Source organism: Natrix helvetica (assembly GCF_964273705.1).
Source record: "Natrix helvetica genome assembly, chromosome: Z".
Classification (NCBI taxonomy): Eukaryota; Metazoa; Chordata; class Lepidosauria; order Squamata; family Natricidae; genus Natrix; species Natrix helvetica.
In genome coordinates this window covers 142,639,953-142,651,727 of record NC_138554.1, presented here as the reverse complement: position 1 = coordinate 142,651,727, position 11,775 = coordinate 142,639,953, and the positions used below count along the sequence as shown (strand labels likewise).

Sequence of the window (11,775 nt, the reverse complement as noted above, 5' to 3'; positions counted from 1 at the left end):
AGCTAGTCCTTGACTTACAATGGTTCCCTTTAGTGACCATTCAAAGTTACTACGGCCCTGGAAAAAGTAATAATTGACTATCGTTTTCCATTGTTAGGACCATGGCACCATCCCTGTGGCCGTCTGATGAAAATTCAGACCCTTCGCATATTTATGACGGTCGCTGTGTCCTGGGGGATGGTGGTCATGTGAACCCTTTCTGCAACCTTCTGACCAACGGGGACACCACTGAGCTGACTCGCTGACCGACTGCAGTGATTCGCTTAACAAGCAAAGGCCGCCAGGTGGTAAAGCGGGCCAGAAATGCACGGAATCCTTGTTTCCTTAGCCACAAAAACATTGGGCTCAATCGCGGACATAAGTCGAGAGATACCTGTGACCCCCACCCCCCCTTGGGTAGCACCTGGATGACAGGAGGGAACAGCTACTCCAAGGTCCCCTATTGGGAGCAGTTGACTACAGTCTTGTCTGGACATGGGGTGGATGCGCAAGAAGGGGACTTCCTCTGACCTCCACAGTCTATACAAGACCACAAAGAACCCTCAGAGGTGGGAGGGGGTCATCCAGTCATTGGTCCCCCCCCTCCCACCTTTGAGCTCATGGTGCCAACCTTTGGGTAGGGGGAAGCGTTCCACGCCAGTGATGGACGAGCCAAACAAGGACGCGTGCATCTCGGCCACCACTACCGCGGCCCTGCTCTGAATAGATCACAGCCTGGGAGTGTGTTGTGGACCCCGTTTTATAGGACTCCATCCAGAAGGGGTTGCTTTCCAAAGCTGCCCCCCACCGCTCCTGTTTGCCCAGAGAACCAGGTGCCCCTTCCTACCTTCCCCGGGTGAACTGCTTTGGGGCTGGAAGCCCCCCACTTCCAGGTGGAATCTTCCCCCCTTCTTGGCCCACAGAAGCTCCCGAATGGCACCTCCTGATTGACCTGAAGGCCACCGTTGACCGTCAGGGCATTGGTGCTCCGCCGAGGTGGACCAACTTTGTCCCTGCCAAGGGAAAGGACAGCCAGACCAAAGAGAAAAAATGGCTCCAGGCCTGACACATCCTTGAACCCGTATCCAAGTTGGATCTGTTTCAGAAGTGACTGATTGCGACACCGTATTTGGTGATGGGACTGTTCTTTTGGCAAGAGATGGGGGCCTCTTTGGGCTGGGAAAGAGGCTCGTTCTCGAAAGGAGCAACAAAAGGATGGAGATTTGGAAGGGACCTTGGAGGTCAACCAGTCTAATCCCCTGCCCAAACAGGAGACCCTTGCAGAATCACAGAGTTGGAAAGAACCTTGGAGATCATCTAGTCCAACCCCCTGCTCCAGCAGGAGACCTGCCACCATTTCAGACAAATTGGGCTGTCCAGTCTCTTCTTGAAAACCTCCAGGGACAGAATCAACCACGCAGCGACACCATTCCACTCTTCTCACCATTGAGGACTTTCTTAAATTTACCTTGGCTCTATCCTTGATCGTCCCCCACCTGGTCCTTCTTATTGCGTCACATCTGGAAAGGGGAGTGTTGTGGCCTGTCAGCCTCCGGCCCCTCCAGCAGCCGAATCAGAGGAGGAGGAGGAGGCGTGGGAGTCAGGGTCAGCATCAAGGCAACCTAAGAGCTCTGAGGGGGGAAGAGGGAATGGAGCTGGCAGTGCGAGAGAGAGGCAGAGGCAGAACCTGGGCCGTCCATCAGCCGTCAGATGGAGAGTCAACAGCCCCCAGGTCTGGAGGTGGCTGATGAGGAAGAGGAGGTACAGCTGGGTCCAGTGCCTGACATGCGGATGTGCAGAAGGCAGAGGAGAGAAGAGCAATGGAAATCTATGGGCCGGTCCTTGGGATGGAAAAGCCACCGCAAAGCCCGCCCTGCCCCAGCTCGGGATAAAAGGCAGGGGGTGGAGATGAATAGATGTGGCAGACAACTATTCATCTTCTGGCCGGATGGACTTGTTAGCCTGCAGTGAGAGATACATTTTTTGCCGTGGCTGCTGGCGTTCCTGATAAAGGAATCGTGGATTTAACTATAGAGACTTTGTCGTGTTTGGGGAGCTGGTCCTTGTGGCCTTCATCCGTCGCTCGTAGTCACCAAGGTTGTGGCCCGAACACAATAAAAAGCCCAAATTACCCAGAAGAACTCCCGAACCACATTTTACGCACAGCAGCAAAGAGGATTTCAAGGAGGGGTCCGAAACCCTTCCCGTTTATTTATTGATTGGCTAAAGGTCGTGGCTTCTCCCCTCGCTGAACCTAAAGGACCAAACGACCAGAAAGTCAATCCTGGAGAAGTCCTCACTTCCAGAGGATCATTTCTTTCCTCCGCCGGAGAAGTGGAGGGCTCCCCTTTCTCCGGGGAGAGGCGCTTTTGTCCGGCGGGGACAATTTAGGCTGTCATTTGGGAAAGGTTTGTTGGGTGTCTTGCGAAGTCATCCTTTCTGCCGGCTTCCGCTGCCGTTGTTTCCGCCTGCCAACCCTGAGCCTCCCCTGGGACCAAGCCCATCAGTTCCTTGATGGGGCTTAGCCATCCTGGAGCTCCCTTTCAGTTGGCGGGTTCTTTTGGATCGCCAATCAGTGCCTTCATCCCTCTCCCCCTTCCACAATGGACGCCTCTTCAGCAGGCTCAGGGGAGGGGGCGACAGAATGGTTGGGGTGACCCATTTGGTGCGTCAGTGTCTCCATCCAGCTGGTGCCTGTGGGGAAGAGGGCTGCATTGGGGGAAGGGTTTCACCCCCAATTGTATTAACCTCTAAGCCACAGGCTCTCCTCTCTTATCAGCTGAGCCAGGGAAGCGATTAAGTGGTTTTTTTTTTCTATGAAAGCATCTGGTGTGCCCAACCCGGGATCTTCCCAGCCCCCTCACCCCCAAATCCCCCGCCCCATACCTCACACGACCCCAAGGTCCGTGGATGCTCCAGATCTCGCTCCAGATCCTCCCTGCCAGCACCCTGCTCCCAGGATCCCATGAAGCCCCCCCAAACCTCAGGTCTCCCCAGTTTCCCACCTGCCCACAGGCCCCCCTCTGCTGCCGCCATCTTCATTAACCTCAAAATCCAGGGGGCACCTGCAGGGGAGATGGCTGCGTCGGGGGTGTGTGTGGCTGGTCCTCCCAGCTTCCCTCCCTGCTCCTTGGGCGAGAAACGAAAGGCCTTCAAGGAACAAAGCACCTTTGGGATACAATCAGATTGTATCTAACACTTAGACTCGCTTCTCACTGGTCCCATCAAAGACCAGGAAACCCCTCGGGGTTAAGATCACCAGGTTCCCTCATAATAAATCTACAGAGGGGGGGGGGATCTGCATATCTTCCTTTCTGGATTTTCCACCTACCAGGCCGGCAACGTTTCAATGTGCACATCTGCGCAGGAAGGACACAGGAAACCAAAGACCAGTCTCCATACAAAACCGAGTCTCTGCACCGCGTTTTCTTGTAGTCTTCCCCCCAAAACAAGTCGCTTCCTTCTTGGGAATAAACTGGATCTCCTTTCTCACAGTTCATGTTTTTGGATTCATTCTTATGTGGAAACCCCCCACCACCACCACCAAATGATCCTTCTAACAAAATAAATAAATGAAAATGTCACCCGGCTGGCTTCCATGCCTAGGGCAGCACTAGAACTCACTCCTCCCTGCATCTCCAAAAGCCAACATCACCACCTCAAGCGCCTGAGCGGTGATTTCAAGAGCTCTAAAAGCTTACTTGAGGTTCTGTTCGAGCGTGGCAGTTTCCCCGTGTTTCGGGAAATCGGTTGAGTGACTTTGGATATTGTGCCACAGCAGGATGGCCAAAACCAGCAACGCCACCACGCCGAGAACAATGCCCAGAATCCACTTCCATATTGACATGGCTGCTGCTGCTGACACAGGAAGAGGGGTTGCGTAGTCGTGCGAGAGACCCTGCCTGCTCCCGTTTTTCAGCTCCTGTCTCTAGGCACATCTGGCTCGGGGGAATCGGGTGCGAAAGAGGCAGGAGTGTCAAAACAACCCTCTGCCTTTTGATGGACTGGGATGGGCCGATCAAGGAAATGGTTTGTTTGCTTTCCTGAGAACTGATTAATCCGTCAAACTGTTTACATCTGGAAATTGAAGGTGCTCCAACACCGGGGAATTCCAAGAAGAGACTGGAGAGCCGTTTGTCTGGAATGGTAAAGGGTCTCCTGTGTAAGCAGGGGGTTGGACTAGATGGCCTCCAAGGTCCCTTCCAACTCTGTGATTCTTTAAGGGTCTCCTGCCTGAGCAGGAGGTTGGATTAGATGACCTCCAAGGTCCCTTTCAACTCTGTGATTTTATTAACCTGAAATGTTCAGGATCTCTTGCTTGAACGGGGTTGGACTAGATGACCTCCAAAGTCCCTTCCAACTCTATGATTCTGTAAGGATCTCCTGCTTGAACAGGGAGTCAGACTATATGACCTCCAAGGCCCCGTCCAACTCTGTGATTCTGCAAATCTGTAAGGATCTCCTGCTCAAGCTGAGGGTTGGACTAGATGACCTCTGAGGCCCCTTCCAAACTCTCCCGTATTCTGATTCTGCCAACAGGGCAGGAAGCTTCTCGGGCCCATCAGAAGAGAGAAATTCTCCTGCCAAGTTGGGGTTTGGATTTGTGTCCCAGTGGGCCCCCAACCGGCCCCTCCCATGCGACAGAATGTCACGTCACAAATTTGTGACGGTCGGTAAAAGAATGAACGAGGGCCCAACGCAGCTGCGATGTGTGTAACAACCCCCGGCAACGAAGGGTGGCACATGACTTGCGTGCCACTTATAAGAAAGTGACAAGTCGGAGGGAGAGTTTGGCAAGACACGTAGCTACATAAGCTTTGGTTCCCTCTCGCTTCGTCCTCCACTTACGACAGTGAGTCACCACGGCCCAGAGAAAAGGGAGGTAGGACCGTTTCTCACGCTCCCCAAAAGTCCGATCCTTCTCAAGTGACTTGTATTTATGACGGGTTGGGGGGTGTCACACGGTCCCCTTTTGAGAGTCGATGGGGAAGTCAGATTCACTTAACAACCGTGTTATTAAGTAAACAACCCTATCGATTCATTCCTTCCCTCCCTACACACACACACACACACACACACACACACAAACACAGCAGATTCAAGGAGGGACTGAAGATAGTGCTTATCTATCTATCATCTATCTATCTGTCTATCTATTTATCTATCTATCTAATCTCTCTCTCTCTCTCTCTCTCTCTCTCTCTCTCTCTCTCTCTCTCTCTCTCTCTCTCTCTCTCTCTCTCTCTCTCTCTCTCTCTCCTGTCTGGCTATCAATATTTATCTATCAATCCATTTATTTGTCTGTAAATCCATCCATCCATCCATCCGTCCATTGTCCACACACACATATAAAAGCAAGACAGATTCAAGGAGGGATTGAAGACAGTGCTTGTCTGTCTGTCTGTCTGTCTGTCTGTCTATCTATCTTATCTACCTTATCTATCTATCTATCTATCTATCTATCTATCTATCTATCTCTATCTATCTATCATCATCTATCTATCTATCATCTATCTATCTATCTATCATCTATCTATCTATCTATCTATCTATCTATCTATCTATCTATCTATCATCTATCTATCTATCTATCTATCTATCTATCTATCTATCTATCTATCATCTATCTATCATCTATCTATCATCTATCTATCTAATCTATCTATCATCTATCTAATCTATCTCTCTCACCACTCTCTCTCTTTCCTGTCTGTCTGGCTATCAATATTTATCTATCAATCCATTCATTTGTCTGTCCATCCATCCATCCGTCCACCCACCCATCATATCACTCAATCGGTCCGTCTATCTGTCTATAATCCATCCTACCAACCTATCTTTACTTCATCATTTTCCTATCCCCCAGGTGCCCTCCCCAGTGTTTACAAAGGAAAGCAGGAGGGATTCAAGGGGGGGGGTTGAAGACCCCCATTTATTTATTTATTTATCCAAAATATGTGCTGCCCACCTCGCTGCGGCCAAAGGACGGAGGGAGCAGAAGACGCTGCTGGATCCCTCCACGCTCCTCTTGGCCCAAATCTCGCAGAAACCTCTGGCTGATCATCGCAGTTTTCCTCCAGGGATGCCGTAGTGCCTGCTTTGCCCGCAGCGAGACGTTTGGCTCTGGCTGGCTTTTTCTTAGCCACTTTGATACCATCCATAAACGCCGCCATGAGCTCTCACAGATTGTTGATGCCCCTTGGGATGCCCGCCTTGGTGCCCTCCCTGAACGCCGCCTTGGGCTCCTGCAGATTGTTGATGCCCCTTGGGATGCCCGCCTTGGTGCCCTCCATGAACGCCGCCTTGGGCTCCTGTAGATTGTTGATGCCCCTTGGGATGCCCGCCTTGGTGCCCTCCATGAACACCGCCTTGGGCTCCTGTAGATTGTTGATGCCCCTTGGGATGCCTGCCTTGGTGCCCTCCATGAACGCCGCCTTGGGCTCCTGTAGATTGTTGATGCCCCTTGGGATGCCCGCCTTGGTGCCCTCCATGAACGCCGCCTTGGTCTCCTGCAGATTGTTGATGCCCCTTGGGATGCCTGCCTTGGTGCCCTCCATGAACACCGCCTTGGGCTCTTGCAGATTGTTGATGCCCCTTGGGATGCCCGCCTTGGTGCCCTCCATGAACACCGCCTTGGGCTCTTGTAGATTGTTGATGCCCCTTGGGATGCCCGCCTTGGTGCCCTCCATGAACGCCGCCTTGGTCTCCTGCAGATTGTTGATGCCCCTTGGGATGCCCGCCTTGGTGCCCTCCATGAATGCCGCCTTGGGCTCCTGTAGATTGTTGATGCCCCTTGGGATGCCCGCCTTGGTGCCCTCCATGAACGCCGCCTTGGGCTCCTGCAGATTGTTGATGCCCCTTGGGATGCCCGCCTTGGTGCCCTCCATGAACGCCGCCTTGGTCTCCTGCAGATTGTTGATGCCCCTTGGGATGCCCGCCTTGGTGCCCTCCATGAACGCCGCCTTGGTCTCCTGCAGATTGTTGATGCCCCTTGGGATGCCCGCCTTGGTGCCCTCCATGAATGCCGCCTTGGGCTCCTGTAGATTGTTGATGCCCCTTGGGATGCCCGCCTTGGTGCCCTCCATGAACGCCGCCTTGGGCTCCTGCAGATTGTTGATGCCCCTTGGGATGCCCGCCTTGGTGCCCTCCATGAACACCGCCTTGGGCTCTTGTAGATTGTTGATGCCCCTTGGGATGCCCGCCTTGGTGCCCTCCATGAAAGCCGCCTTGGGCTCCTGCAGATTGTGACCCTCCCTGGGGGTTAACCCCCAAACTTCTTTGCCCGGATTGAGCTGCACTAAGCTTCATTTTTGGTTGCTGGAATTGTGGGTTTTTTTGGGCATGCGTATCGGTGCCTCGGGTACCATGCCTTTCACCTGCGGACGCCCCTCCGGCATCATCAGAGTCGGCATCCAGCTGGGTCCTGTGGGGGGCAGAGAGAGCCAGTTGGGGCTGTCGGTACTTCCAAGTCCCCATCAGCTGCCCTCCCCCACCTCAAGACCCTCCCCGCCTCCCCACCACCTCAAGGGACACCCACTGCCCCCCATCTCCCCCCTCAGCCACAAACCCAGTTCTCCCCCAGCTACCCCATCCACTGTCCCCAGATCCCTTCCACTGCTCCCCATACCTGCCCCCCAGCCTAAGGTTTGCCCATGCTATCAGACTACCCCCCTGCCCTCCCCACCACCCAAATGTCTCCCACTCCCCTTACTCAGCCCAGCGGAATCCCTAGCGGTCCCTCCCATTGCTCACCCTCCCCATACCTGCTCCACCACCCCGAGTGCGCGGGAAGGACGCACGAAACCAAAGACCGGTCTCCATATAAAACCGAGTCTCTGCACCGCATTTTCTTGTAGTCTACCCCCCCAAAACAAGTCGCTTCCTTCTTGGGAATAAACTGGATCTCCTTTCTCACAGCACGCCTGGAGTTCCTGCTTCTGGTTTAGGGTTCTCCTTGATTATCCTTCTAATGAAACCCACATTGCCCAGCTGGCTTTCGTACCCGGGGCAGGACTAGAACTCCCTCCCTCCGGCATCTCCACAAGCCAACACAACCCTCTCAAGGGCCACAGAGCCTGAGCAGTGATTTCAAGAGTTGGTCTGCCCCTCCAAATGCCTACCTCAGGTCATGTTGCCCGTTGGAAACATCTCCCTGGTTCGTGAAACCGGTTGAATTATTGTTGCTATTCATCCACAATACGATTCCCACGGTCAGCACCACCGCCAGCACGGCGATTATGCCCAGAACCCACTTCCAGCTTGCCATGGCCCCTGCTGGCCCAGGATCAGGGGTTGGGTAGTCGTGCGAGAGACCCTGCTCGCTCCCGCTTTTCAGCTCCTGCCTCCAGGCAGATCTGGCTCACTGGGAATCTGAACAACGGCCTGCCTTTTGATAGTCTAGGATGGGCCAATGAAGGAAATGGTTTGTTTGCTTTCCTGAGAAGTGCTTAATCCGCTGGACTTTTTACCTCCGGAAGTTTGCAGGTGCTTCCACACCAGGGGAATTCCAAGAAGAGAATGGAACGGTAAAGGGTCGCTTGCTTGTTCAGGGGGTTGGACTAGATGACCTCCGAGGTCCCACCCAACTGTGTCATTCTGTAAGGGTCTCCTGCTTGGGTGGTCTAGATCAGGGGTCTCCAATCCTTTGGACCTCAGGGACCACTAAATTCATAATTTTAAATCCTGCAGACCGGTTGGGTGGGCGTGGCTAGGTGGTCATGTGATTGGGTGGGCATGTCCCACTTGAAGTCACTCATGTTGAGGGGCGCCTCACTGGCCTCTACTCGCTCCTCCCCTCCCAGCCCCTCCTCCCCTGCCCACCTATGCTCCTTAGGGCCCCAGAAAGAAGCAGTTGCTGGAGCTAAGCAGCCCCCAGGAGAAAGAGTTGGCAAAACAGCTCAGTTCCAATTGGATCTGGCCGAGGAGGAGGTTCAGCAGAAGCACCTCACTGAGGACTAGGAGCATAGGCTTTCCAAGCAGAGGGAAGACCTGCGGGAGTGCAAGGCCAGGAGCCGGTGCCTGGAGGCTCAGTGGGCTGAGCTGGTCATCCAGTTCCAGGCCATGATGCAGTCCCACTGGAACGAGGCCCTCCGGCTCTTCGCCACCAGCGGCTCTTCCCTCCAGCCTTTGCCCAAAGACCCCCACCAGGAGCCCAAAGTTGGAATTTCTGCCCCCCTCCGACCCTCACAAAAAGACCCCGAAGGGGGAGACTCTGCAGCAACACAAGCGTCCATTGCACGTATCCGTCCCAGGGGCTGGAGTTTGAGGACCCCTGCTTGAGCGCAATATAAAAAATGCAAATAATTTGTCTGCAGACCATCAAACCTTTCTTCCAGACCACCAGTTGGTGACCCCTGCTTTAGATGACTCCAATGGTCCCTTCTAACTATGTCACTCTACGATTTCGATAGGAGTTTCTTGCTTGATAAAGGGGTTGGACTAGATGACCTCCAAGATCCCTTCCAACAGTCTCCACATCCTTTTTTGCAATGTGGCCACCTATCCATCCATCATCTACAGTACCTACCTACCTATTTCCAGGTGTCCTACCCACATACACACAAAGGCAAGAGGGATTCCAGGAGGGACTGAAGACGTTCATCTGTCTGTCTGTCCATCCATCCAATCTATCCCATCTCCCCATTCATCCTGTATCTGTGTGTATCATCTAGATCCATCCATCCATCCATCCTATCTCTATATCCATCTCTCCTATCTATCTATCCCTACCTCTCCGTCCATCACATCTGTTTGTTATACCTACATCCATCTATCTGTTCTGACCGAGCCTTCCCAAGAGCCTGAAGGAAACTCCTGGTCCTGAAAAAAACCCCCTCTTATTAATTTCCTGTGAATTCTGCTCCTTCACTTCCAGCAAAGTCTTTCCAGGGAGGATTTACGGTCACAGACCTTCTCTGGCTTGGAGAGCTGCCAGGCTGAGATCTGCAAAACTTGGCCAGGAGCCTCAGAGAGTCACAAAGCAATGAAGCGAACGAATGGTCCCTCCTGCAAACTCCACTCCCCTTCCGCTCCTCTTTTATTTCCTCTGGGAGGGGCCGTTCATCCTCCACTTGTGGCCTTACTCCAGTGGCGGGTTCCGCACCCTGTTGCAACCTGTATGCTGCGCACAGGATTGGGTGTCCTAGTGGGGCATGTGAGCTCTGCACACACGTGCACGCCACCGCCCTGCGACACCCAGCTGCTCAGTGGAGGTCATGCAGGCGCCGCATGCTGTGTGCAATCGGCTGGTCGTGTTATAAACAGCTATGGAACGTGGGCTGGCGGGTGGGCCAAACGAGCCACTGTACCAGTCCGGTGGCCGTTCCTTCTGGCTACTACCAGTACGGCCGTACTGTGCCACACTGCCTGGAACCCACCACTGCCTTACTCCCAAGTCAACGCTGTTCCCTTTGCCTGGCCACTCTGTGTATGCGCACACTGGGAACAGGCTCCAGCTGTTCTTCTGCCTCTCTGATGTCCGACTCTGAAAGCAGCTGATAACTGACCTATGGCTCTGGCCCCCTCTCTGCCTCCGACGCAGAGCCATCGTCCGAGCCTTCCCCAGACTCCAGGGCTGGCCCAGGTTCCTCCCCAACCAATGTTCCCTCAAAGGTGCGTGGCTGCGCGGCCACGCAAGTGGCAAGAAAGCACCGCGCGGCAGTTTCCAACTGCCGCGCAGTGATTTCTAATGTCACAGGTTCTGGAAGCTGAGGGGCCTCAGATTTTCTGTCCTGGTTAGGGTTAGCATGGGCACGGGGGTGGGGACGGTGGCAGGAACTTACGCCGGCCACGCCCGCTCAAACTACCGTCAGTTGCCCCATGTTCAGCAAAGCAAGCACGGGGAGGTCCTTTGTGGGTGGTCAGTTCTAGCCGCTTGCACCTGGTGCTGCGGCTGAGGTGAAGCCACTGAAGCCCCCGCCGCCACCGGAATAACTGCTGCCGCCTCCTCCTCCTCCTCCAACAGCACTGCTGGATTTGCCACCTGGTGCTGCGGCTGAGGTGAAGCCGCCAAAGCTCCCACCACTGCCCCCGCCCATGGCAGTGGCGGCGGTGCCTCCCCCTCCGCTCGGATCACCTGAGCTGGGCCCCACATTACCCCTGCTGCCTACTCCTCTGCTGCTGTGCTTTTGAGGAGCCATGAGGCCTTTTTTCCTGAGGGGCGGGAGCTGTACGGCAGGTGCGGACCAACCGTGGGTGGGGAAAAGGCCGCCAGAGCCCTGGCAAAGGTGAGGTAGCGAGGAGGAACCCGACGGTGGCACCATTGCGGGATCCAGTAGGAAGGCGGCAGAGGGGGTGGGAGCAGGAAAAATAAGGCTTCATGGCTCTTTTGGCGGCTTCACCTCAGCCGCAGCGCCGGGCAGCAAATGTGGTGGTGCTGTTGGAGTAGGAGCTGGCAGCAGTTATTCTGGTGGCGGCAGGGGCTCGTCGGCATCTTCAGCAGCAGCCCTGCCACCAGTGAAAAAACCAAAGATGGAGCAGATCCAGGCTGATGACATCGCCGCAGCTGCCAGGTCCGGACGGAGGTAGCCAGAGCGGTGCCGAGGCAAAAGAGCAACATGACTGGAGGAATTCTAGGAGTTGAAGTCCACAAGTCTTAAAAGCTGTCAAGTTTGAACACCCCTGGGGGTTTCTTTTTCTAAAAGGTTAAGGGTGCAAAGGTCTTGTAACTTGAGAGCTTTAAGACTTGCACACTTCAAATGCCAGAGTTCCTGAGCCAACATTTTGGTTGCTAAGCAGGAGCGTTGTTAAGTGATACTGATATTATATAACACTTTGAATTAAGCGGGTACCTTGAAG

General features: G+C 54.1%; 1 protein-coding gene across 1 annotated transcript; it reads right to left on the bottom strand.

The window, feature by feature from the left end:
- Positions 1-6,158: 6,158 nt before the first annotated feature.
- On the bottom strand, positions 6,159-8,600 carry LOC309401632 (uncharacterized protein; the record flags this gene model as incomplete). The annotated part of the gene is made up of 2 exons (XM_081970700.1): positions 8,100-8,600; positions 6,159-7,402 (listed from the first exon to the last, which is right to left on the bottom strand). The coding sequence occupies exon 2, from the start codon at positions 7,194-7,196 to the stop codon at positions 6,159-6,161; it is 1,038 nt and encodes a 345-aa protein (XP_081826826.1). The 5' UTR covers positions 7,197-7,402; positions 8,100-8,600.
- Between the last annotated feature and the right edge of the window lie 3,175 nt (positions 8,601-11,775).